This window comes from Colias croceus, chromosome 12, assembly GCF_905220415.1.
Source record: "Colias croceus chromosome 12, ilColCroc2.1".
Classification (NCBI taxonomy): domain Eukaryota; kingdom Metazoa; phylum Arthropoda; class Insecta; order Lepidoptera; family Pieridae; genus Colias; species Colias croceus.
The window spans coordinates 4,194,164-4,221,831 of NC_059548.1; the positions used below are offsets into that span (position 1 = coordinate 4,194,164).

Below are 27,668 nucleotides of genomic sequence, written 5' to 3' on the forward strand. Positions count from 1 at the left end.
ATATATGAATCCATACTAATAAATGCGAAAGTAACTCTGTCTTTCTGTCTGTTACTCAATCACGCCTAAACTACTGAACCAATTTGCATGAAATTTGGTATGGGGATATTTTGATACCCGAGAAAGGACATAGGCTACTTTTTATTGCGAATAAATATGTACCACGGGCGAAGCCGGGGCGGACCGCTAGTATAAATATAAAGTAAAATATAATGTAGAGCATTAAATGAGCATACATCAAAAATAACGATTAAAAAAAGGGAAAAGTTAAGAACTCGAAAAGGGTAGCTATAGCTAAATTTTAATGAAATACCGAAGATATTTGAAAAAAAAAATAGGAATTAGCATAGTTTCACATCTTAACAACTAATTAATGTTTAATTTAATGTATTATAGAGCGTTTTATAAGCATTGCATACACCTATTGTCTAAGCCGATATTTACCAAACTAATTATTAAGTACGTAACTATGTACTTATATTACCTACCCTTAGGAAGCATATACTTACCAGTACAATTTCATTTGTCGGCTATTAATTTTGCCCTTCATAGGAAAGCGTATTGTAGCAGCTGAATTATTCCTATTTAAAGAATTTAAACATCGTCTCTCGTCTACTCGTAAGTGCATGTCAGAAAGCTCATGACTTTCACACACCAGCCATAGGAGACGCTCTAGAGATTCTGTACCGTCTATCTACGGATTAATATACATATTATCTTTATTAATTATTAATGTAAATAACATGAAGTTTGTCTGTCAGTTTGTTTGAAGAAAATAATCTGAGGTTCAACAGAAATTATAATTTGAGTAGCGTGGATTATTATAGTTAGAAATAAAAGGAGCAGTTAATAACAAGAGGCCACGACTCGATGTATTGCCATTGCAGCAGAAAAAAATAGATTGATAAATTAGATAATATGTAAAATGGAAAAAGTTGTGGATTAAGATTAGTTAATAATAATTTCATTGAGAAAGCAATGCTTTGAGATAAAAGCTTCTCTTGTAAATGAAAGCAAACCTGTAAAAGATGCAAAAAAAAAATAACTCTAAATCTAAATGCAAAAGCGATAGATCTGTAAAATATATTACTTTCATAATAGTTTTCATGGTTCCCAGATCGATGTAGTAAACGGACATAAGTCGGCCAGCGTCCGTGGACTCTATGCAACTCGCTTCATCCATAGTTATGAGACCCGCAGACGCTAAGCCATTCATCGCTTTCACGCAAAGCTCTGAAAAATATTTTATTGTCTATTTCTGTAACATTTTATTAATGCTTTTGTTAAAGGGAATATATATGTAATCATTAATAATCATTTAGCTTTTGAGTAAGAATAAAGTGGCAGATTATGTGATTATATACAAGTGTACGCAATCTGTGTTGTTTTTAAAAATAAATCGTTAAATACAGCACTCGGACCATACTCGGACAATTTAGTGAACAATTGCGATAGATGCAGATAGATATTGAGATAGGTCGATAAGCAAAGTATTGATCTTTCTACATTAGATATGAAATATTATGTAGAGAAGAGAAATATAAGAAGTAATTAATTGACGCATTCGAAACCAGATACATGATAAATGCATCTTCACATGTTCTACATGCCTAAGATATTTGTATTCGTAAGTAAATAATATAATTGTTTTCAAAATGGGCATTACCTATTAGAATAAACATTTGGTAATGTGTTCTACGAACACGGACCTTATTAGGACTCTTTACGGTGCCATCGAAGCGATATGGCGTGATATTTGCGATCCTAACATGAACTCATTACGCACTATGACATTTAACCTGGTAAAGGGAATATCGACAGGTGTTTGTGGATGTAATTTATAAGCGGATTGCGGTTAACAATCTAGGTATAACATACGCGATTAATATAGGCCATAGTCTTAGAATCAATACAAATAATACAAATAAGTTTCAATCTAAGTATTTAAATTAAGATATCTATTGCGTGGTTGTTAAAGTTGTTTGTGGCAGACGATTTCGTGTACGAAGTATGTTTGTCAAATGTGTTAATAACTTATTAAGTAACTTTTTTGCATGAATTAAACTGCACTATAACAAATCAACTGAATATAGAATACTGGCTCTACAATCTACATATTTTTCGTTTTCTTTTCGTAATTTCTACTATGCAGATGTAGGTAGGTTATCAAAAACGTTGGTGAATGGTGACAGAACTGCACCTTGCAATGGGATGATGTCATCACAAATTATATAACGGTTAGAACACCGCCCTAATCTCATGTATCACATCAGCCACAAGTTCACTATGTGATCGTATGTGCAAGGCTCATCCATCACGTTCCGGAACTATTTACTTAGCGAGGTCGCAGTCTCATCTTTATAATTGTGTACTTTTAATTATTATACATATCTTCTTCTAGCTTTAATTATCACATCCTTATCTGTATCGAAAGGAAATCGTTTCAGATAATCTAACGATAAATCATAAGCAATTGTAATATTTCATAGATGTTTGTTTTATAAGTGGTAATTGCTGGTTTTTATTAGCAATCGATTGCTTTGAAAAAATCAAATGATCTGATTAACATGAGTTCTTCATTATTATAGCAATAAAAATAATTATTTTATTACTAGTTAATAATTATATTTTATTTATTGCGATATACTTACTTGTTTATTGAAATTCTATATTATTACAATAATAAATTGTTACGTTCACAGAAAGGGTTTATCATCAATTAAGGACGTCGAAATGGATCAATTTCCGTTTAATTTAGAAGTCCATTGAAAATAAATCGAATAAGGTAGGATCATAATTCTAAATACATTCCTATGTATTTTCCTAAATCGGAAGCACAATGTTTAGGTTTATTGTGTTTGATTATTTAAAGGCATTCGGTTGATTTTAATCGCCGACGAATTTAAGATTATCTAAGTATCTATTTTTAATTTTAGAAATTAAAAACAAGTCTTTATTATAGTACAACTGAAAGTTATGTATTATTATCAAGAATCGGTAAAGGATACCAAAAAGCCAAAAAAGAAGAAATGTCAAAAGGGACCGTAATAAATTGAATACTGTGAAGAAACCTTCGTCAAAATGCTTCCAGCGGCGATTAAATGGGATCATTTATATTTTAAATACCTACTAATATACTATAACGTTTTAGTATTATGTCCCTACTAAAGTTATAAAGACATTGCGATTGTTTAAATTATCATTTTAGATATATGTATTTTGTTACAGGCATGACATGTTATGAACATTTAAATAATAATTTATGGCAATATAAATAACAGCAGAATACTTTGCATACTAAAATTTGAGCGTTATGTTTATGGACAATATTTAATAGTTTAATTATGATTCACCAACATTTCTAATCAAGATAGAGTATGTGCCAAGTACCAGGTGCATTGAAAACAGTCTACTATCTATATAAAAAAAATTATCAAACTTATATCAATTTATCAAGATAAAATAAAATAATATGTATATAAGTTTGATAATATATTTTCGTAAACCCCTACGTCCAAAACTCTGAAAATTGTCGATCGTTCGATGTTTTGTATCTCTTTTTTTTTCGGCATATCAAATTACAATTTATGAAATAATTCCAGAAAAATACATTGCCATCAGTTTACGATATCAGCATATTATAAAGATTCCTAAAACTGCTCTGATAAGTAACGAAGAATCAAAGTAAGGTAAATAGACATCCTTACGTTTCGTTAAAAGTAAACCTGTTAAATTTTTGTTTTCATGGTCGATGTAATCGAATTCATTCTCAGAACGATAGATTTACATAACTAACCGCAATATATTTGAGGGCACATATTTAGGTTAACAACACTTCAATAATGCACATTACACATTGATCAAGAGATTAAGTACTCATTTGATTAACCGATTTGCAAATGAGTATTGAATAAACAGATGAGATACGATATGATAATATTTACTTTTATTAAAAATTATACAGTAATTTGTAATTTAGTTAAATTAGAAAATTTGATAGGATAAGGAAATTTTAATAAGATTGTCGGAATTCGAGCAATAATTGATATTGGAAAATTAATAACAACACAATACCCGTAAACTATAAGAATCTAAAATAATTGAACTATTGGGATTTGGATAATAGAAAGTGAGTCCTTTTTCGCAGATTGTTCACTAAATTGTCTTGCGTTACAGTTTTCACTAAGTTATCCATGAATATAGAGTCATTCTTAAAGTTTATCACAGAATATTTACATAGAAAAACAAACGAATAATCCATATGGCTTATTCGTTACTACTAATAAAAATGAACTTACCCTCAATCTTCTTACAAATCAGCTGTTGCGAGGCGTTCGTTGGAAGTCCTAAATACCTCCTCGGGTCCCTTGCGGCCCTAACGCTCAGGAACGTAGAGTTAACCCATTGGACACATTGAGCTACATCCGTCACTGTACCTAGTGCTGCTTCGCTGTTTAGGTTCTCAGCTAAGCGTTTGTGTAGGTAGCTCTGGAGAGGATCACTACCACCGACTAGAGATTGGTATCGCGTCTAGTGGGAAAAAGTGTACATACTAATTAAAAATACGTTGAAAGACTATCTTTAGTAACAATTTATTGTAAATAATAAAAGTATATAGACGTTATCTACACGGGAATGCCGTTCAAAGCTTAGAATTAATATTTAATAACTGTTAGAGTTATAGCCACGAGTAATAAACGCTTAAATTATCTTTATATAAAACTTTTTTAGTATTTTTGGAATTTTTTTATTCTTGGTTAAAATTATTAGTGTCAATTATTTAGGTGTCAATCATTTATTCACAATCTACGACAATTTTATTTTCTATTATTATTTTTTAATATTCATTAATTATGGGGATGACTAAAGAAGAAAAGAAAGCAAAGAAAGAAGCAAAGCGATTGGAGAAGTTAAGAGCAGAAGCTGAAGCTCGTAAGAAAATTAAGCGCCAAGAGCTGAATAGGGAAATGGCAGCTCAAGCTAAGAAGAGAGGTGAACTTGATGCAACCTGGCGCGAAACGATGTTGAAAATAAAGGAGCCCGTTTTCCGACAGGATATACAAGTATTGTGGCATGTCTTTGAGAGAGTTTATGACAAAAAAGATCACTTAATTTACTATACCATGAAACTGATGGATGTAGCTGATGATCAGTTCCAAAGGACAGTAGCTAGCTTCTGTGATACTATTGACACAATGATCAACAAATTTATCTCTGAAATGGAATCTCTATCTAAAGAAAATGATATAAGAACGAAGAAACTTCTTAAATCGGGAGAAGAAGATGCATCTCGTATTATGACGGATCATGACGCAGCAGAAACTCATCTACAACTATTAATATACCACGGTCACACTACAGCCGACTCTGATGCGTGGACGAAGAGAGGAGAAAACTTAGTTAAAGAAGATGAAGATCGCAGTAAGTATGCAAACGAACGTGAAAACCTACGCTCGTTTCTGGAAAACATATATAATAACACTTGGGAGGAATATAAAGCTGTTCTGAAAGCTTATGTCACAGAAACGGCAGATAATCAAAAGAAAGTTCGAAAATTGCGTCGTAAAGAGAATTTGATGGCTGACATAATTGCTTCTCAAGCAAAAAGAATAGCTAACAATGACAATGTTCTGAAACGACTTCGTTCAGAACTAGCAGCTTATGAATCAGGAACAAAACAGGCTGTGTTCAGAGACCGTCGAGATCGTCATCGGGCAGCCTGTTTTCGTTTGAAACAAGGATTGGTTAATGGATGCGCTTTAGATGCTCGACAATTAGCTACTTTAGTAAGAGCATCAGACGATACTGTTGAATGGCTCACAGCATCGCATAAAAAAGGTGAAAAAATATTACGATTGGCTTCACTCTGCCGTAAATTTGAAACGCAACGTGAGAAAGTACTTCCTTTCGGTTCAGCGCTACCTCAATCTCCTACTGATACAAAAACAAATACGAAACGACACCATTCAGATGATTCCCTAGTTGTAAACGCTATTTCTTCCACTTGTGGTCTTACACGTTTATGGCAAAGAGTTGCTAAAGCGGAACTCTCAAGGCGGGCTTTGTTACGCGAAAAAATGCTACTTGAAGAAGAAAATGAAATGATCATGAGCAAAATTAAAGAGTATCAAGAAAATAAGTTTATGCCAAGAATTCAGACATGTATTTGTACTAAAAGTAAAAACGGCCCGTTGTCGCATCCAACGCCCGTAGATGGTGTTGTAGAGGCTACAAAATATGAAAAATATCAACGTCAAATGAAAAGAAATATTTAGTATAATATTATCATATTATAAATTATTCAAACATTAAATTATTGTTTTACATTTAAATGTTTTAATTACTTTATACGAAAGTAGTTCTAAACAATATTGTTCGATTGTTTCTACTAATCGATCGATTAAAACTTATCTTAGGATTAGTAAACTGCAGCGAACCGTATGCGGTAATTTCTGTATAGCCGCAAAAGGGAAAAAAGGAATAACCAAAAAGACTTATAAACGAAATAAAATCGTTGTGATTCTTCTATTATTAATACTTGGAAGCTTCTTAACCAGTCTTAACTCAGCAAAATTGTACTCATTTCCGAATAAACACATATCTTCGTCACATCACGCGGTGGCAACTCGCGTGAGTGTCGCATGTTGCAATAACATTCAACCTGCACAAGCGCAAACGATGTCACTATGACCTTACCTACTTAACTGTGGGATTCGTTGAAAAAATTATCGTTTATCTACCAAGAGATCCTGTTTCAGTATCTCCCTAATGGGATTCGAAAATAAACTACACCAACGAAAAGGGTTCCTCCGCATTTCTAATTAGCATAATTCTCAGGTAGACGTTTTGCAATTATTTTAAAAATAAAATTAATAAAATATTTAAAGCTTTTAGGGTGAGTACTGTAAATATAAAGTTTAGTATTTTTCCAAAAATATATTTCGATTTAGATAAACAGGGTAAAGAAGCGAAGTTATAACAGCGGTTATAAAAAACTTAATTCAAAAGAACTGGTGTTTGAAGAGCTGTAAGGATGAAGAAAAAACCTTATAAAATTATACAGTTATGATTAATTTTTATTATCTTAATGATGATTCATTGTTCTACGTTAAGTGTATTTATGTATATGTTTTTTTTTTATAAAAATTTAACTTCTAAAATTTTGAACGTTATAAAATTGTCTATTATGCTATAATATCTAGTCAAATCATAGACAATTATAAGCATTTATAAATGACGAAACATAAATTTATGGTCTTCGAATTGCAAATATTAAATAAACACAAATGCAAATAACGAAACATGTTAATCGGTTTTATAAATACCTACTCTTAAATAAATTCCCTTTACATTATAATCAAGCTGTGTTTAATATATCAATGCTATTAAGTCACGAAGGCTTTGGATCTGATGACATGTTGAGTGTCAATAGGATCCGAGACAATAAAATTACCTGTTATCGATATTCCATTTCAGGCTTTTGTAATATTATACCTCGGCAATCGGATGATATATAACGTTATTATTTTATTTTATAAAATGAACTTTTGATCTGCATTCATAATTAGAATAATAATTACTCGTAATAACAACAACAGCTTTTTTAACCTAATTTGTGTTTGTTATTAAAATACGTTGATGCATTGTAAATATTACCAACACGTCCTCTAACTTCTAGTAGTCAAGTGAATTACTTGCACATAAATAATACATAGTAGGTAGCCTGCATTTTATAAAAAGGGAAGATTTTTTTTGATACTTCTTAATGCAAAGTTAGTACCTACTTATAGTATCAGAACGTAACGAAGCAATTAAAGTAAGTACTAAGCAAATTAAACTAGAACGTCAATTTTAAATTGTAGAGTCGGAACGTTTGATCATACCGTCAATGATCATAAAGCACAATAAGTCACTTCCTCATCACGAGAGGTTGACAGAGTATCACTTTCACCACTTTTGTGGCCAGGACAAATCCGTGCGAATACCCTTATGTTAATCTAATCGAAATCATAACTTGCACTTCCACTAAAAAGTTAATTACCTTATTTAAGGTGTAGGTTATCTATTTACTAGTTTTCCGCTTGCAGCTTCGCCCGTTCTGCCTTAAACTTAATAAATTATATGCTAAAGCCTGCCACGAGATCTATCTAATCTATCAATTAAGAAAACACACGAAAATTGAAAATGCATTGCGTAGTTTGGAAGTTCTAAGCCTATATAGGGATTTAGGAAGAGGACCGACAGTGCGGAAAGCAACTTCGTTTTACACTATGGAGTGATTTAATGAAATGTGCTGTAATCTTTCGTTAATGTATTCTGAATTCAGATACATAATAAATTGAAATATTGCTTTTAAAAACTCCCTGTCGCATGTTTGAAGTTGATATTATTGGAGTAATCGAATTGGCTCGGATTTCCATTGGCGTACTAATGTGTTGATTGCGATAACGCCGTAATATCGTTATGCTTTTTGTATTATTTTCTGCTGCCATTCAAGTATTATCATATAAAATTGAATATGTTTTTCTTTAAACATCAGTTGGTGGTTGTGTAAATCAATAAAGATGTAACGTGGATGTAACTCTATTTATTCTGAAAATGTAATTAATAGACAATTTGTAAAGTGTGAATATCATAACTTAGTTTGACATTTTATTTTAATTGAAATCTTTAATAGGTACATACAAAACTTGAATCATTTACTTAAGCAGTGTATTTAAGATTACACATAAAACACAAATACAGCAATTATACAACATTGTTTACTAATAAAAGATGTAAAAATCCTCATAGGTAATTCGAGAGATATTTATCAGTAATAAAAGTTAAATTTTAAATGGTGTAAATGGAGGCTCTTCCTACCACGACCGAAATGTTATTATGCCTATTAGCAATCAGAGGTTCACGGTCGTATTTTATTATACCCATTTAATTGAAGAAAATTCTTGGAAAAAAACAAGAATCCAAGTAAAAAACAAAACCCACTTTATAATTAATATTATTCGTTACTCATTAATCAAAATACAGATACTTAATCCTGAAATCCTGAACCGTAATTTGGGAAAAGGGTTATATTTTCAGTATATTTTATTTATACCTAAACAGGACAATACTAAACAGGTTGTTTTGATTTTGAGAGGTTTAATCATAAGGCATTGCGGCATCTTCGCGGCGCCCGAACACCGCGGGGTTGTATATAAGAGGCGGGCGAGGTCGGGGCGCGCCACAAGTCGAGTAGCACTCTCAGTTGACAACTTTGTGTTAAAGTGTGTGTTCCATACGGTGAGTTCTTTTGTTGGTGACTCTGGATACGTGAGGTGAAAATGTATATGGAGCTTTGTTTAGGATAATATGGTATTGATGTATTTGGAAGTTTTCTTTGAATTTGTCTGTATTAAGTATATTGTATCAGTCTTTTTAAATAATAAATAACGCGAAAACTGCAAGTTTAGACTTTAGATAGTTTAAAATAAAAAAAAGCTATAACTTGATCCATGATGAATTAAAAATAGAATACTTGTAAAAGTGGATCAGAAATAAATACATTTGGTAATTGGAAAATTTAATAAAAAACCATAAAAAAATTCAAATGAAGAAATACATAATTAAATCAAAGAAAATAAATAAAATATAGAGCTACTTTGGCGTGTACAGTGTACAGTACATAAAGTACAAACTAATATATTTTCAAGCATACTGTTTGTTTCTTACAATACTTTTTCTCATAGATTAGTACGTACCACATTACCAGATTTATGTATTAATTGCAGTATTAAGATAGTTATCAATTGCTTAAAGCGGAAAGTCAATTGTTTACATGCATGTTCAGCAAAAATGTGTGAAACTGGGTCATTATTACGAGATTATCTTTTTATCTACTTGTGCCATTGAAAAATTAATTAGTTCTCATATTTGAAATATCTATATTGTTTAAGTCGGATTACTTTTAAACGAATTTATTTATATTAATAAGTATTTTAAATATTTTAAAAACCAAATTTGTATATTTGCACAATATCTTATTTAATTCAAAATAACATAAAAGCAAGTTTATACAACAGAAATTATACAATAATTATAACTCAAAAATTTCTATCTATTAGTCGTTCTTGTCTCTGAAAATTTGACGAAAATGCAAGATAGAGGAAAATAATTATACAAAAATAATAAAATTTTCTTTTTATGATTTCCCGTAGGTACCTATAGTTAGTATCTAACGTAAAAAAACTTAATAAATAAGTATATTGTAAGTGTACCTATTAAAAGTTTTGTATTCTAGATAAATTGAAGGGTGCTCTATAATTGATTATTTTCAAAAAGTTTAGGGTAAATTTTTTTTAAATAATATAAAACACTAGTCTCGAATCGTAATTCCAACTACTTATGTAGTATGGATTCTTTCGCGTCCGGTTCCGCTCATAGCCGAGAGCTTTTATTATTATAATACATTTAAAAGCAATAAATATGAAAATATCTAATCCTAGTCTACTTAGGTATTCTTTTTGTCTCAAGGTTTTTTAAAATTGTATATTATAAACCGATTTTAAAAATGATGTATAGTTTTTGTGGTATAGGTAGCACTCGTTCACGCTCCGGCAAACCACAGGTGCTCTTTAGCCGCAAATATGAATTTTCATATTAAACAGGTATTTTGGTATTTGCTACCTACAAAGGCATTTTTATCCAAAGATTTTGAAGAATTTGTTAATTGTAAACCTCGCGGTTTGGGGACCTTTTTAAAAACATTTTTTCTCTGTAGCCTAAACTGAGCTTTTGTTTTATTTTTTAAAGCTTAACGAGATTAAACGTTCGTGAACCTGGGTACGTTATAGCCTTATAGGTACTAAAAGTAGTTAATTGTATAAGACAGTTTAACAAAAATTAAAAGTTTAGTCCTAATTAATTTATTAAGGAGGATCGGAAATAGATTATATTTAATTTTGATCACATTTTTTATTATATTGACAGTTTGTGTATCGTATACCTATTTAAGCCTGTTAACTGTTAATTTGATAGAATTGTTCTCAGTTCGATGTCACTTATGAAATATAAATTCCACATCCTTTAATTAATATTGGATATATCCATACATTATTCTACTTTATAAATATTTAAAACCCACAAAGACGTTAACATTGCATATCCCTTAGTCATCTTATTAATAAATAAATAAATTATTTATAATCAATTCGTCCGTTACACATTGCAATTGCAATACAATAATGCATAAAGATGACAATATTATAATAATCGTAGTCTCTATAATAGGTATATTGATTGAGGAATGAGCATACCGATGTTCGATGTACCTATATTTATTATTTCATTTTTTTCTATTTCAACTAAGTAAAAGTTCGATTTAAGTTTTCTTATTTTCATAAGCTTCAGTCAAGCTTCAGTCTAATCAAAGTAATTGGCCTTTACTAACGTTACTATATTGTTAAACTGTCCTTTGTAATAAAGTTAGTTATCCGATGTCGTTTGCTTAAAAAAAATTGCAGGGAAGCTTTTTATTATTCATCGATTTTTATAAGAAATGATTAATGCATGTTATTAAAAGTGTTTGGTCCCTTTATATTAGGAACGTATGATGCGATTAGTGTCGTTAATCCATACTAATATTATAAATGCGAAAGTAACTCTGTCTGTCTGTCTGTTACTCAATCACGCCTAAACTACTGAACCAATTTGCATGAAATTTGGTAAGGAGATATTTTGATACCCGAGAAAGGACATAGGCTACTTTTTATTGTGAAATATGTACCACGGGCGAAGCCGGGGCGAACCGCTAGTTTTCCATAAATTAATAAAGCTTTGACCGAGCTTTTCGCAGTCTGCTGCATCTGCTAGATAGCAAGACAAGCGTTTAATCGATACAAACAAACAATAAATCATACATCGACACTTTTTATAACGCCATTGTTTTTCCATCGATCAATTAAAGTTTAAACGTACATTGTCAACTAATACCTAATCCAATTAACATGTCTTACATAAGGAAAGATAATTATTTCCTTTCCACATATTTTCCAATGCAACTTCCACTAATGAAACGTACACAAAAAGTGTCAAATCACCACAAGTTAGACATTCACACGATAGTTATATTGCACGAGAGACAAAGCAATTTTTCCCGCAGGAATCGATCACGCAAGGCCGAACAAATATTAATTATATGAACGATGTTTTATCACTTTTATGTCCTACTATTAAATGCTTTTGTGTTCGGTTAAGGTTTTATGGGAGTTGCCAAATAATGCATAAACTAAACACGAATTTAGTAGGTAAATACTAAATACTGGTATCCAAAAAAAAATGAAATAAAAAATTACAAGATAGATTTATGTACCTAATTTAAAAAAGGATCTAGGAAGACTACCACGTTTCAGGAAAAAATTGAGCTAAAGTGTAGTCTACGTAGATATGTATTTTTGATGACATATGGCAATAAACTTTGTAAATAATTAGTTAACACTTACAAATCAGTTAAAACAACATTAATGTTCTGCCTGGGTGTAAATGATCTTTCTACATAATTGCGCTGTAAATACCGCAAAAAAGGTTAAACGAGCTAGCATCGTGTTTAATGATGTCGTCTGGCAACACAATTATACCGATGACAGTAATAATTAATCACGTGGAAAAACAATACGTAAGGAATTTAAAAAATGGATCCGCTATCTTGATTGTGTTATTTTCCGCTTTTTATAGTAATATTATGGAGTATTGGATAATTTTACAAGCAATTTATTATGATTGGAACGAAATAAAATTAATATTTTTGTACATACACATGTGATATTTTTGAATACTAAGAAAATTGTATTTTCTACATTCTTTTTCATTTTCTACTACAATATAATAATTTTAATATATATGTAATATATGAATAGCATAATTTTCGATTACAAAATAACTAGAACGAACAAATTAATAGTTTTGTACTTTCGAAACAAAACAGAGGTCATCGATGATCATCTTCGGGTCATCGAAATGCAAATATTATTCAAATTTCAAATCTTTAACAAAGGAATCGCGTCGAATGTTTCAAAATGTTTATTTTATTTTACGGAGACGGAGATATTTGATATTGCATGTTCAATTTCTTGCATTTGAATAATGAGTGTATAATCTGATTTAGGAATGCTTTAAATCTGTTACGGATACCCACATAATTCCTTAAACAAACGTTGGGCATAAAAAATGAAAAATATTTTGGATTTACATTTTTACATTTACTGGCTTCTAAAATCTCCTTGCTCATTGTCAAATTTATGGCACAGATAAAATAAAACCTTAATTGCTCGTTTGAATTTTTGTGTACATAAGGGCTAGAGAGGGCTCTACATTATCTCTAAGATTTTAATAATTGTTTCTTTCATGAATTTTGTAGATTTCTATGTAGGCTTTATACATCCATTTATTTAATCATTATTTATTTTCCCGTTAGATGTCGTCGATGAAATGTTTATTGGTAGCGGTTGCTTTGGTGTGCGTGAGCGTGCGACACGCGTCGTCTGCGCCCGCGCCGCAAGCAGAAGAGCAATATCCACCGATGCCAGTAAGTATTGTTAAATATTAGTAGGATACAAGACTGAAGAGCAAGAAAAATTATTAAATTTTAGTACAATTTTTAACACAATTTTTTTTATATTTTATCTCTATCTTTAACAATTATTCAAATTCCTCTACACCCAAAAATATTTTAAAGAAGTTGTTTGGAGACGAGGATAGTTAAATTTTAACTTTTATTATATTTTATATTATGACGGATCACGTACTGCGCGTTACATTATTCAATTGCACAATAATAAGGTTGTAATTATCGCTGTATTTTCATTAATAATTTATAAAAATGTTTGCATTTACAATTGACAAACGACCGTGTCCTATGCGACACTTGCCCTTTGCATCAATACACAGTATTGTTATATGCCAAAGGGTCGCTTCTCTAGAATGATTGCCTGCACAGTGCACATCCTTGCGGGTCAAGATGTTAAGGCAAGCGACTTTTCATTTCTAAACCGTTTACTATTTTAGCTAAAATGTTATTTATAGCCGTCCTTTGAAGGTAACATTAACTTTATTGATATAATAGTGGCTAATCTTTAACAGCAATCGCTAGGATCTATTGGCAATTACGTTGCGTGTGGTTACGAACAATTAACGAATAATGCTTATAACCTTGACTCTTTTACTGAGATTCCGTGATATCTTAATTTAATTAAGTTCTGAGATTGCAGATTGTTTTTGTGACATCTTACAATTTTGTAGGTAATGTTGTTTATCATTTACCTTATTCATTTTTCAAACGATTTATATTTCAAAATTAATAAATACGACAAATTTTAAGACACAGTCGTCAAATAAAGAAAATTAAAGAGTTTTAAATCTTAAAACAAAGATTTTATAATACTTATTGTACCTATGTACATCGCATAATTCACACCTGAAATTACATATAATTCTCATGTATAATTAACAGGTGTTCGCGCATAGTGCACTTATCCGTCGTCTTGTTCAGCCCGTATCAAGTGATCTCGGCTATACACCCATTATGCTAACGATGTGAACACGGCTAACACACTAATTAGATGAATTGCGTCCAACCTCTTTTGTGCGCGCTCTTTGACCATTATCTTGATGTTATCAACGAATATAAAATGTAATTCAATTATATTTTCAAAGGACGATACAATTCCTTCGATATGTACTAATTAATTTTTGATGTGTGTAAATAAATAAATAAAGACTTTTGTCTATCGTGAGTACCGATTTTGTAAGCATTCCGAAACGTTTTCTTAAATTAAACAATTATATGTGATGAAATATTTATTAACGTAGCATTTGAAGTTCACATTTTTAACATATGAAATATGCGGGGTCACAAATGTGTTGATAGAAGAAAATTCACATGACCTTAACTTACTTGGTAGATGTCATTTTTACAATAGGTTATAAATTCAAACGAATTGACAAAGTCATAATTTAATTGTTTCTCAGAGTTATTACTGTGATATTTTATGTTTGAAAGAATTAACTTTCAAATTTATTTATTTTACAAAAGTTACCTTTGACCGTAAACAGGGATAATGATAAGTCTGGCCTTGGCCCCTATTAGATGATTCAAAAAAATACGGAAGCTTATTATTACATAGACATAACAATATGTTTTTGCATAATATTATAAAGATTATTATTTTACGGTTAGCTGACTTAGCAACATTCTGAACTCTTATAACCGGCAAAATTGTGACGATTTTTCATTCAAATTTTTCATAAGACTTATTTGAGTGATTTTTTATTAATATAAAACTTACGCAATGATTTTATCAGTTTAACACTCCTACATATTTTCATTTATTATCAGAAGATATTAATAAATTTTATCATTACCTAATTATTTCTCCGTCTCTATCAAATAATAGAGAGTACCTAATAAATGAATGTGTCTCTACCCAACAAAACTTTACTAATTAGAACTTCACCTACTAAATATTCTCATATTTCACAGTACGAATACAAATACGACGTTGAAGACCCAGAAAAGGAACTGTACTTCGGAGCAAATGAATCTGGGGACGCACAAGGCAAGGTCATTGGAGGATATAGGGTACTACTTCCCGATGGCAGACTCATGGTAGTAGAATACACAGTCGAAGGTGACAGTGGATTCGTACCCAAAATCAGTTTTCAAGACAACGCCAGTCCCTTCAAAGGAAAGTAACCAATAGACTTAATTTAGCGATCGACCCTTACGATTATATCGTTGGCACAACATCCAAATGATTTTTTTTTTGTATATTGCCATTAACAGTTGTAAAGTCATTTAAAATAGCGATTGAACGTTAAAATAAAGTCTAGAATTTATTTCAAAATTATAACAGTAATATTTGTGTTCAATGGTCATAAATATATTTCTTTTAAAGTTAAGTATGTGATGCCAGTACAAGTACATTAATTAGAAATAGACATATTTGCGTTCGAGATTGGAATTAAATTAAAAATCTTTTAGATGATAGTTATTCAAAATGTTACCAAACCTGTGATTGTAATTAAAGTATATTTCGGAATATTCGAAAGAAAATACCTGTGTTAATAGCATGGCTCTACATTGTGATAGTATCTAAACATTTAGATTAAGTTCATATTACTTATCTGTAAATTTAAGCAATAAATATTTTGTACGAGATTTATAAGTGTTGTTTTAATTTAACCCTAATAAAAATGTGGACATACCAATTAAAATTTAATGTATGAGTTTTAATTAGACTCATGAATATGATATTAAGGAGCATCATATCATACCTATAAGTATAGGCACATTATAAGTAGGTAGGTATGTGCTGTAATAATAATTAATTCGAGTGATGTCGACTTTTTCAACGTAAAATACATTTAAAAAACCAAATAAACATAGTAGAGACGGTAAAAATGTTAATATAATGACTCTACCTAAATGTTTTGCGAATGAGTAGGCGATTTACTTAAATATTATGAAGTAGGTTTTCAAAATGCCTATCTAGAGAACTGAAATTAATAATTCCAATCATCTGACTTTATATTCGAGCGACTAATTGTCGTAGATAGCGATAAATTGTGCGGGTCTATTTTACAAGGAAATTTATCATCGTCATATTGCTACGACAAAACTGTATTTGGACATTTAATTTAGATTTTATATTTTTGTTCTTAATAAAACCTATTCTGGATTCTGAAGAAGCACGTGATACATAATTCAATATAGAGATACATTATTTGCAAAAGCCCAATGCCCTGCACCCACATTCTAGTGAATTGTCTAAATACGTAATGTGGAATATTTCAAAATATGATTCTCTACAATTTTTAAAAATTTATTTTCAAATGAAGCATTTATAATTTATACATACACGTATAAATAAGATGAATCTTACCTTATCTGCAAGCCTGGTCATAATAACGGCAGTGGCTTCTGTATCGAATTGTGGCCGACCAGCTCGACCAACCATTTGAAGTATCGTGCTTATACTATATTCCTATAATAATTTTAAGTAAACTATTAATATAATTTGAATTTGTTCAACCTAGCCAATTATAAATGAATTCATTACTTTAAAACGTAGGTACTTATGGGTTTAAAATAGGTCTATCAACCTTAGAGAATAACAATGTTAGATTTTTTTTAATCCAAAATAAAATTTTATTTTTATAACTAGTTTAAGTAGTAAGTAGTATAATTACTACTATTACTACTTGAAACTATAAATCTAATTAATGTTTCAGTGACTTTAAAATTAATCATAATAGTGCTACAAGAGACATGAAAATAAGCTCTACGCCTGTTTTAAGTGTAATTAACGAATTAGCAATTCTATAGAAAAGGATAATTTTAAAAACGAGTAATACCTGATATGCCCCATTTACGTATTGTTGAGTGTTCTTGATAATAACCAGATGGGCCGGTAAGTTGACACCCATTGCTATAAAAAAGGATAGATACGATGTACCGGAAAACCTTTTTATTACAATACATGTCACCTCTATGGGTTGACAGAAGTGGTTATATTGGTATCTGTTCGTTGCTATTACGGGCAAAAATTGAAGAAATGCATGTTTGTAATGTTTTCACACAAACTACTGCACCGATTTCAAGAAATCTCCAACACTAGAAAGAATTTTTATTACCGCACTTTGCTACTAACATCGGGCATTGCGTCTGCTTGTTTGCCTTCCAATAATAAAAAAAAATATTATCTCAATATAATATCTATATTATTATTATTTCAAGTAAATCTGGACGAAGCCGGGGCAAGCAGTAGTATTCTATAAATCGAATTTACTCCTAAAGACTGATACACGGAAGTATTTTGTTCCGAAAATATTTTCAGATGAACATTGAACAATCCTAAGTTATAAAATTATTCACATTATTTAAACTTTTCAATATCGCAGCCTTAATGATCGTGAGTACATATTCAAAAGCAATATATTACCAAACAATTGTACAATAAAATCATCATATCATAAAAATGTAAAACCGGCACACCTCCCGTTGCGTAAACGAGAAATTCGCAGTGAAAGGATATGTAGGTACATTGTATACATCGTACGTGTAAGGATTTCGAAATACGGAAGCGGATTTCTGGGAACCGCGCTATCTGTAACGGTTTAGGATGATCACGTTTTAAGCTTTCTTAAACAAAGCTTCGCTTACAATAATACAAATCTTTAACTTTAGTTTTGAAGTATGTATGCTACATGTTAAGTATTATTATGTCTGTTAATATACATAATTTAATATTGAGACAATAAAGTCCTAAAACCTCACATAAAAATATCTTACAGTATTGAGTGGTTTAAAAGAGCTTTTGTGCAAGGCGAGCTTTAATAAAAACTAAATAGCTAGCTATAGCTAGTTATAAAAAAAAAATATTAAACACCACGTCAATCTTTACTAAACTCAAACTGCGATAAGGAAAAATTACTAAGTATACTTAAACTTTATATTGTGTGCTTTGGAAAATGCTCTATTATTATTTGTTTTCAATCATTTATTATTAGATAAAAATACAATATTTAATTGTTAAATTCCATGTTTGACAAAGCCTTAAAGACCACACGTTGCGTTTAGTTATCTAGATCCGGAAAACAAAATGTACTAACAAATTCGTGAACCAATATGGTGCTTTTGCTAACATAATAAGAAAGCTGACGAATGATTTATGTTTGAACTGAAACTTGTAAGATTGAATCTCAGATTCGCGATCCCAATAACGGAACTAATTGATACGATCTCTGAGATCTTTTTAATCATGTTTGTTTTAAGTGTATTATTAATGAATACTTACATAATACATTACATTAAAATAAATTTAAAAATTTTACTGTAACAAATTAAAGTACCTACTTGATTATGTGTAGGGTAGTTTAAGTAGTAAGCTTTATAAAAAAAAAATGAAAAACACTCAAATGGCTCTTGTCAGAGTCCATTTATATAAGGAACTCAGGCCTTTTATGAATATGATGACTCAACTAAATTATGATGTGCCAATAGGTGAATAACTTACCTAATGTTGTAGTTGTTATGAGGATGGGCAATTCCCTATTTCTAAAAGCGTTTTCAATGTTGATTCTTTCTTCGTATAAAAGACCTGCATGGTGGCAGCCTACGCCACATAATATCAACGACTGAAATCATTTGTTAAATATTTGAAAACCTATTTATAAAAAATAATGATTTAAGAGTACCGAGTACGTAAGTCTTTCTTTTTATATCAAATAGGAAGAAGCATTTCTGGCTTTCTGACGTTACTGTTCTCCATGTACTTGACTGACTTGACAAGGTTGCTTTTCACTTGATTAAGATATAGGTATATTTTATACAAAATTAGACTGTTTATTAATTTTCTAAATATGTGCGAGCTTTATCAGTAGGTATAAGGTACATGTTTAAAATGCAATTGCAAATTTTCTTGTATAGATAGGTACTTTTGAAAATCTGCGTGAAAATATTAGTCGATATTAACAGTAAATAAAACAGAAAATTACTTGAAACTTTTTATTCTTAATAGTGGAAGCAAGGGCAGCGAGCCTTGCCTTTTGCTCCTCACTGAACCCGACCGTGATCTCACGGGATAAAGTTTCAGCGGTCAGCGCTACACTCTTCCGCGTGTTGCAGAATATCTGTTACCGTTTGTAACAATGTTAATAGTATTTTTAATGATATAAATATAGTTTAAAAAGGTAAAAAATATAATTATTGTAACTATGTCATAAGTGAACAAAATTTTGAAGTAAATTTGTCTGTTTTAACTGTAGCGAAGCTTTAGGCTATGGTCAGGATTCAAATTTCTTCTACTCGCAGTAAGAAGCTGTTTTATGAATTTACTATCATGCGTAAATATTTTATATATGTATATCAATTTTTCTTGTGCTCTACCAGATTTTAGTTTCCGCTCGAAGTATTTTAGATTTTTAGTTATGAAATTTTAATATTTCCTCGCTAAACTTAGGTATTATGGAATTTAGAAAAGTAAATACACATAAGATTCGGGAAATCATTTTACACAAATCAATACAATGTAGGTACATACCAGTGTAGGCTTCCCATTATAATATTTCTGTATAATGGGCCAAAGCTTGTAATTGAGAACTATATCAAACTTGAACATGCTCGAGCCTTCAGCACAAGGATAGCCTTCTACCACTAGTTTCAGTTTTACTGGTCGGCATTCGTCTCCGAACCTATATATATATATTTATTTATTTGAGAGAACAAACTTAGGTACTGTAAATTTTTGAATGAAATATGGAAAAATATGTAAAGATTCCGAACAATTAAAAATTGGCAGAATCAGTACGATAGAGGATCTTATCATATTATAAAGGATTATTATTGTAGTCATGTCACAGATGCTTATCAATTTGCATCTCGAGAAGAATTTAATATTTTTTTCGGAGAAGCTTTAAAATTTTTATTTTTTTTACAAATAAATCCTACTACAACTTTTATAAAACAAGAAATTAAAACGGAAGAAGCAACTAGTTTTAAAATAAAGGTATGCCTCAAGGTAATGATGAGGTAAAAAAATGTAAAAAAATACCCAATAAGTGTGGTGCATTAAGAAAATAACATACTTATAAAACACAGCCGGTTTTTCAGCGGAACCAAGCCATTTAGCCACATCTTCAGGATTGCTAACAGTAGCGGATACCGCTATGAACCTAATTTTAGGTGAAGGAGCTATGAGTGTTGTATTTCCCATATTGTACTGTTGTTGTAGTTTTGTTATGCGGTGGGCGGATTGGGCTGACGACTGGTAGGGATAATAAATGAGAGGTTTCATGTGGATAAATTAAAATAGAGATTTTAAAGTACATGTAAAAGTATAACGAAACATAATATGTACCTACGTAATTACCTATTGATTTTGGACAATCACTCTGATCTTCTATGTAACTTATACGATTGAAAAGAAATTTTGAATAATCTTTTAGTTCAAATCAGTGGTAGTTTGAAAAAATGACTCTCCATTATAAAAGTAAACATGATTAAAAATATTTTGAGTTGAAAAAAAAAAACAAATTAGAATCGCCGGTAGACATTTTTTCTTCAAAATATTTAAAATAAACTAGCGGTCCGCCCCGGCTTCGCCCGTGGTACATATTAACGTTTTCTCTACATAGGAACCATCCTCGTACTTCAAGGAATATAATAAAAAAAGAATTATCGAAATCGGTTCAGCCGTTCTCGAGTTATGGAATTACAACGAAAAGTGGCATTGATTTTTATATATTAGATTAAATCGATTTTTTTTACTATGACACATTCTTACCTCAATCGTTTTCATTCTACTCACAACAGCTTCAAGCACAGGTCCTCGCACTTCATCATTTAAGATATGAACCTCATCGATTAGGAATAATTTTATGACTTCGACCAAACTCGCGTGGTCTTTCCAACGGCGGGTTAGCATATCCCACTTTTCAGGAGTCGTTATTATCAGTCTATGTATGTAGTGAATAAAAAATATGTACATACATGAAAACAAAGATTTATAGGAAATTAAAAAGCAAAGTTTGAAATAAATTATATCTACTGGTGTTTTATAATGGTCGATTCATCGATCGATTAGTAGAGATTCGATTTTGCGAGAAATGAGATAGGTAGGTACATTTATGAAATGACTAAACCGATTTTATGATGGTCGCGTATAGAATTAAGTATATGTATTTCAGACTTTCAGAAAGCTGCATGTTTGAATATAGATTTGTCTCTCTTGTATGCAAATAAAATGTATATACCTATCTACCTACTATTTAATGCGTTATACTCTATTATGTACCTATATGGTTTCAACTGTGGAAAGTCGACATCTGTATCTCCAGTGACTTCGATACACAGTACACCAAGCTTTGTGAACTTTGGATACCATTCTGACAAACGTTCTGAACATAACGCTTTAACAGGTGCCACTAGAATTTATGAATAAATGAAAATTTTCTTTATTGCCTACCTAGTAAATATAGTATTACAAAAAAAGAGCGATGTAAGTATTCAATAAAATAATATTATGTACAGAGAGCGGACTTATCGCTGTAAGCGATTTCTGCCAGACTTGAGCCGAAAACATGTTGAATTATATATTGCAAGTTTATTTTTTTCTACTTTAAAATAATTTGCTCTTAAAAATATTATAGTGTTTATAGCGGTAACAATACCTTGCCAAACCCATGAAACAATAATTTTAAATAACTTTATCTAGATTCTAGAATGTTATTTTACTCAAGCAAATTTCTGCGGCTGCTAGTTTGCGCCAACATTTTAAAAGGAAAACTTACTATAAATTATTTTGAAATCCTGATTAGAGTTTTTATCTTCCATTTCCATTAATAATTGTACAATAGCCATTTCGAAAACAACTGTTTTTCCTGAACCCGTGGGAGCACACACTACTAAAGATTTATCTAGAAAGTTAATGAAAAAAAGAAAATAATATGATATCTATCGAAAATGCCTAGGCCAAAATATAGACTGATGATACCTAATGAGTAATGGTGATAATCATACGAAACAGAAAAATAAAAATACTATAGATCAAAAATCTATTGATAATATGTAATTTTACGAGTAATTAATTGCCAAACTCACCTGAATATAAAGCGTCATCGATTATTCTAGATTGCACTAAATTAAAATAATTGTAAGAGAAGACATTTCTATATTTTTGATCTGTAATTAAATTTATTCACGTTGATGCTCAGTACGAAGATTATTGTTAGGTTAAGTTCTCTTTATTTAATATTCTTACCAATTTCTTCTCTACTTCGAAAGTGACCTTTTTGGCCCGTATATTTATCGGGCCTTGTGTTTTTAGATAAAACTAAATCAACATTCAAATTCTCTTGTGACGATACATTTGTAAAATTCGATGAGGGCAATGACATTGGTTGTGAATCCCCTATTTCTTCATTTAATATATCCGTGAAATTTGATCTAAAACATTGAAAAAATTTCTTGTGACACTGGGGGAACGCGATATACATTTATCTTAATTCCTAAATTAGTAAAACACCGAACTAGATCACTTACAATTTGTAATTATTAACGTTATTCATTCTACCTATCACTTCTTATTTTATTTTTATGGAATGGAAATAAAAAAAGTAGACCCCTTTTGGAATTTGAATTGGCGCCATTATTCTTTTATTTGTTATTTTTTTATTGGACGTTAGGTTTAATTTAAATGAAAATGCCGAATATTATTATTTTTTTATTTAAATATATTGTGTTGTAGGTGTTGTATTATATATTTTATCGCTCTTAGGCCATACAGCTAAAATCTTTAAAATATAGTAATAATGTTTTTGTTTTTATCTAAAAATTAACATTTTTATTTTTTACTGCAAGAAACACTTAAGTACCTTCTGTCAATGTCTTCCAGGAAACCAGCTGTTCGAAAAACAAATTCAAACGTCACAATTTCAAAATCTTTTTCCTCATTCATAATTATTATTTTAAATGTGATTTTAAATAATGAATTGAATATAATAGTATATTTTATCAATTATCTTGATTCAATTGTTTTGAATATGTAAGTCAATGAATTTTTAAGTGTAGTAATTAGTAAAATTCAAAATGTGAGCACTGAGCATACAGTGTCTAACTTGTTAAGACATAAAAATAAGTATTCATACATTCATTATTTCGAATTATATCTACTGGTTTTACAGGGATCATATAAAAGATTACGAAAATGCTGACACAATTAGTATCGACACCCTGGCCCTGGAGGAGATGGTACAAGAGGAAAGAGCAAAAGAAATATCGGAATTAAATAGCTTACATGAAAAAGTGTGTTATTTACACACAAGTTTATTGTATTATAGGAATGCTAAATCTAAAATGGGAATGATATGTTATGAGGCTTGGAAGACAATGGTGAAAAAAATAGGAGGCTCACCCAATACATGGAGAGATTTAGGCTATGCACTGGGTATTACTCAAGATGACTTGAATGTAAGTTTTTCCTTCTAAACATTACATTACAAATCTTAGTAAATAAGTAATTATTCTATTTTTAAATATGCTACTACTTTATATAATATATTTCGAATAAGACTAACTTACTATTTTTTTTTAATTTCAGTATATAGCCAATTCTGTAAAAGATGATCCAGCAGATATAATTTTAAAAGTATACATGCAAAACGAGAATGCCACATTAGACAAAATAATAGAAGCATTTATTAACATGAAGAGGTATGATATCCTCAAAGCTGTAGAAAATCCACTATGTAATATGGCACAATGTTTTAACAGAGATGATAGTGGATATCAAAGTAACAGTAATACAGGTAAAAGAGAAATAATAACACTGACAAAGAATGTCCCTAATGACTTGCCCCCAGCATTAAACAAAAAATATGTCAAAGATAGGCCTGACAAACCAAAAAAGCCAACATTGAGACCTTCCACAAAGACTGATGAAAATAAAGAGGAAAGCGATAGTCTAATATTATTTCTTACATATACTGAAGATGGTTTAGACACTGCCATAAATATTCAAAATTATGTCAACAATTGGGATGATTTGCCGGGAGTTACAGTTGTCACACTGAACGGGAAAAGGGAAGAGGTTGTACAGAATCCAGAAAAATTCATTAGGGAATATTTTGAAAAGGTATAATTAATAAAGTATAAGTAAGTTTTTCAGTATTTAAGCAACACAATGCCCATTTAACATTCTTTTTTCTTTCAGGCCCAATTTATAGTACCTATAATTACTACCGGATATTTAAACAGAATAAAATCCCATACCCCAGAGGCTCCCAGCACAAACGACAACCTGGACTTTAAATATGTTAATTTTATATACAATTTAATAATTAATTATTATATACATGCAACTGGGTGCCTTAATGAGAAAGTTAGAAGTGTACTACCTCAAAATGCTAATGTTGATGTTTTGAGAGATATATCTATGTATCCAGATTTACTGCCTTGGACTTATGAAACAAATTTTGATGAACATTTTAAAGCATTTTTAAAGAAAGATTTTGCATAAACATAATGTATATAAGTATATCTTCACACAAATTTTCTTTAACTAGGTATTAAATGTTCATCAAACATAACTGTTCTGTTACAACAAGGCTTGAGAAAGAATTTAACCGAATCTCTTTATAATTCACTATTTATAGCTTCTCGCCCGTGGCTATACTCGCCTTGTCTAAAAGTTAACAAATTATATACCTTCCTCGGAAATCACATTACCTGTGTGAAATAGTCACATCCAAATCCGTTGCTTGATTTTAAAGAACTAATTAATTATACATAGGAACTGTGACAAGAAGTGACTTTGCAGAAAAGTTGAAAAAGGCTGATATGATACAGGTAATTGTGTCTATTTTTACAAGTTATAAATTTCTCTACTGCCCAATTTTGTTTTGTTTGTTGTAATTTCTATTACAATATTTGTGTTAAATATTTTGATATGTGAACAATGTCTTCCAAAATAAATTAAAATTGTATTGATAGTCATCTTAAAATAAATGTGGCAGCAATAAAACAAACTGTTGTTTTACTACTTTATTTCGAGAATTTTAAACACTTGATTGTTAAGGTCAATCATGAAAACTACACAAATAGTGTCACTTGGTTACATTAGTGAAGCATTCAAAGTTAAATGCCCTATTTATTCTACTAAACTTTCTAGTTTTGAGTAATACATTGTATCTTAAAAGACGACCAAGTATCATGAAAGAAAAAGGTACTTGGTGATAATACATTGCATAGTAACCACAAATATGAAGTAGCTACAACACCTACGTTAATATTTTACTACAGCAGATTACACCATGATCAAGTAATTTGCTAGAATCAAGAAGAAAACTATTCAAAAGCAACAGGTACAGAGTTTAGTTAAGAAATATAAACTTAAAAAACTTAAAATATATTAACTCTAATGAATGTGTGATATATTATGTTTGGTTTAAAAGATTATTCAGTCTTGGCGTCTTCTTCAAGATCTTGGCCTTCCTCAGTAGTTTCATCAGCAGTGCTGATATCGTTCACGTCAATACCAGTATCATTGTTGCTGTTATTAGCAAGTTCCTCCTGTAAATTAAATATAAAAAAAAACTAAGTATTGCATTCTTACTACTACTATACTTAAATTCAACAGCATTTAAAAAATTAAAATCTAAAGGTAGTATGTTGTAGTAGAAATAACATATCAAAATTCAAATCATAATTATATATTTTAAATTTCGTATACTTCTGAGACTATGGGTTAAATAATATTTTACTTGATTGTAATTTTTCTTACATCAAACTAGTCGCATGTCCCGGCCACGCCCGGTTTGACCCGAGATAAAATTTCATAAAATATAGCCTATATTCATCAGGAATAATGTTGGATTTTAATAGTAAATGAATTTTTGAAATTGGTCCAGTAGTTTGGAGCCTATACAATTCAAACAATCAAATATTTCCTCTTTAAACAAGTATAGATGTAAATTTTCTTTGATAATAATTATTTACCTTGATGACTTCCACGAAGCTATTGGCTTCATCCAACATCTGCTTGTATTGTGCGTTTTCCTCCTTCAAGTCTTCTATTATTTTACGCAGCTTTTCATTTTCATCCAAAGACTCTTGTAGAGCTTCCCTTAATAAGAATAAACATATTGTATAGACATTTCATAAAGTTTCATTTTATACTTAAGAAAAAGTGGATTGCTAAAACATTATAACTAAAAAAGAAAATGCTTATCCAACTGTTTACATAAAAATTAAATATTATAGAATAATCATATCCTTAAAGCTTATAAAATATATTTTATAGTATACTTACTGACGCTTCTCAGCCAGTAGTTGCCAGTACTTCTCCGAAGCACCTTCAGGGTTAGTGAGATCATCTACTGTTATTTTATTGTCAAAATTGACTTGCACCTCTTTGGTTGATATGTTCTTCCTTTTAACCTCAACATCACTAAAACATATATATTGGATTGACTTAATAAATTCTATTTGAAGGTAGTAATCTTAAAAAAATTTGGAATTAAGAACATATAAAATAGTTACTTGAATTGAGTAGATTTGTAAGAAAATCTTTATTAATATTCAATGAATATTTGCAATATAAAATGATTACCCACCTTAGTGACTCTTGGCTCAGTTGATGTTTTAATCCTTTCGATGGTCTACCCACCAAGTTTTCTCGATCCGAAGAAGTATGCTGCAAAGTTTTAAGCGACCTTCTTGTTGTTCGCGGCATTTTCTACAGAATCGGAATAAATAGTATAATATTTAATACAGCAGCGCAACAGATGTAGGAAATCTAATCAGTTTTTCTTGCGATCGATACACAGCGGCGACATTTTGGATCAGCGTCAGGACTCAGGAAGGATGCGCGGATATCGGATAAGAGTCTAATTACCTACTTAATAGATTGGAATATGATCTTATTTGTATACTTACGGATGTTTTAGATCTTTAGTTGGTCTTTTCAAAATTTGTTTAGAATTATTATCAGTAGAACAGTTACCTACGCGATAAGAGATAACTGACAGGGTCAATTTTATTTAATTCCCGCGCATATGCCAAATACGTCTTATTGACAATGTATTGACATTTGAAATTATCCTTGCTCTTAATTCAATATGGTTTATATAGGTATCTG

The 27,668-nt window shown here is 30.5% G+C and overlaps 4 protein-coding genes across 4 annotated transcripts in view; 2 read left to right on the plus strand and 2 right to left on the minus strand.

The window, feature by feature from the left end:
* LOC123696216 (ATP-dependent DNA helicase MER3 homolog) overlaps nucleotides 1-23,100 on the minus strand; it is a 30,345-nt gene extending 7,245 nt beyond the window's left edge. Inside the window, exons 1-15 of the mRNA XM_045642280.1 lie at nucleotides 23,075-23,100; nucleotides 22,794-22,978; nucleotides 22,634-22,714; nucleotides 22,324-22,449; nucleotides 21,828-21,957; nucleotides 21,318-21,489; nucleotides 20,620-20,798; nucleotides 20,076-20,226; nucleotides 19,531-19,665; nucleotides 19,050-19,170; nucleotides 17,389-17,462; nucleotides 16,917-17,018; nucleotides 4,299-4,530; nucleotides 1,091-1,233; nucleotides 510-694 (exon numbers count right to left, since the gene is read on the minus strand). Coding sequence (XP_045498236.1) covers nucleotides 510-694; nucleotides 1,091-1,233; nucleotides 4,299-4,530; nucleotides 16,917-17,018; nucleotides 17,389-17,462; nucleotides 19,050-19,170; nucleotides 19,531-19,665; nucleotides 20,076-20,226; nucleotides 20,620-20,798; nucleotides 21,318-21,489; nucleotides 21,828-21,957; nucleotides 22,324-22,449; nucleotides 22,634-22,714; nucleotides 22,794-22,978; nucleotides 23,075-23,100 — 2,042 coding nt within the window. The remainder of the gene's footprint in view (nucleotides 1-509; nucleotides 695-1,090; nucleotides 1,234-4,298; nucleotides 4,531-16,916; nucleotides 17,019-17,388; nucleotides 17,463-19,049; nucleotides 19,171-19,530; nucleotides 19,666-20,075; nucleotides 20,227-20,619; nucleotides 20,799-21,317; nucleotides 21,490-21,827; nucleotides 21,958-22,323; nucleotides 22,450-22,633; nucleotides 22,715-22,793; nucleotides 22,979-23,074) is intronic.
* On the plus strand, nucleotides 9,168-16,196 carry LOC123696322 (cuticle protein 10.9-like). The gene is made up of 3 exons (XM_045642430.1): nucleotides 9,168-9,282; nucleotides 13,451-13,561; nucleotides 15,515-16,196. The coding sequence occupies exons 2-3, from the start codon at nucleotides 13,451-13,453 to the stop codon at nucleotides 15,725-15,727; spliced, it is 324 nt and encodes a 107-aa protein (XP_045498386.1). The 5' UTR covers nucleotides 9,168-9,282; the 3' UTR covers nucleotides 15,728-16,196.
* Nucleotides 23,101-23,531: 431 nt separating the features above from the next.
* On the plus strand, nucleotides 23,532-25,537 carry LOC123696319. Its single transcript, XM_045642426.1, has 4 exons — nucleotides 23,532-23,576; nucleotides 23,716-24,001; nucleotides 24,132-24,665; nucleotides 24,744-25,537. Coding segments are annotated over exons 1-4 (1,128 nt in total). The 5' UTR covers nucleotides 23,532-23,574; the 3' UTR covers nucleotides 25,050-25,537.
* Nucleotides 25,538-25,560: 23 nt separating this feature from the next.
* LOC123696321 (geminin) lies at nucleotides 25,561-27,563 on the minus strand. Its single transcript, XM_045642428.1, has 5 exons — nucleotides 27,467-27,563; nucleotides 27,145-27,266; nucleotides 26,841-26,978; nucleotides 26,528-26,654; nucleotides 25,561-26,101 (listed from the first exon to the last, which is right to left on the minus strand). The coding sequence occupies exons 2-5, from the start codon at nucleotides 27,261-27,263 to the stop codon at nucleotides 25,985-25,987; spliced, it is 501 nt and encodes a 166-aa protein (XP_045498384.1). The 5' UTR covers nucleotides 27,264-27,266; nucleotides 27,467-27,563; the 3' UTR covers nucleotides 25,561-25,984.
* Between the last annotated feature and the right edge of the window lie 105 nt (nucleotides 27,564-27,668).

What these genes read in the sequence shown, in the direction of transcription:
- LOC123696322 (XM_045642430.1), top strand. Translation starts at nt 13,451, where the DNA reads ATGTCGTCGATGAAATGTTTATTGGTAGCGGTTGCTTTGGTGTGCGTG. An exon ending in AGCAATATCCACCGATGCCA is followed by an intron (nt 13,562 to 15,514) that starts GTAAGTATTGTT and finishes CATATTTCACAG; the next exon opens with TACGAATACAAATACGACGT.
- LOC123696319 (XM_045642426.1), top strand. An exon ending in TTACTCAAGATGACTTGAAT is followed by an intron (nt 24,002 to 24,131) that starts GTAAGTTTTTCC and finishes TTTTAATTTCAG; the next exon opens with TATATAGCCAATTCTGTAAA. An exon ending in TTAGGGAATATTTTGAAAAG is followed by an intron (nt 24,666 to 24,743) that starts GTATAATTAATA and finishes TTTTTCTTTCAG; the next exon opens with GCCCAATTTATAGTACCTAT.
- LOC123696321 (XM_045642428.1), bottom strand. Translation starts at nt 27,263, where the DNA reads ATGCCGCGAACAACAAGAAGGTCGCTTAAAACTTTGCAGCATACTTCT. An exon ending in CTGAGCCAAGAGTCACTAAG is followed by an intron (nt 26,979 to 27,144) that starts GTGGGTAATCAT and finishes TATATGTTTTAG; the next exon opens with TGATGTTGAGGTTAAAAGGA. An exon ending in GCTTCGTGGAAGTCATCAAG is followed by an intron (nt 26,102 to 26,527) that starts GTAAATAATTAT and finishes TTTAATTTACAG; the next exon opens with GAGGAACTTGCTAATAACAG.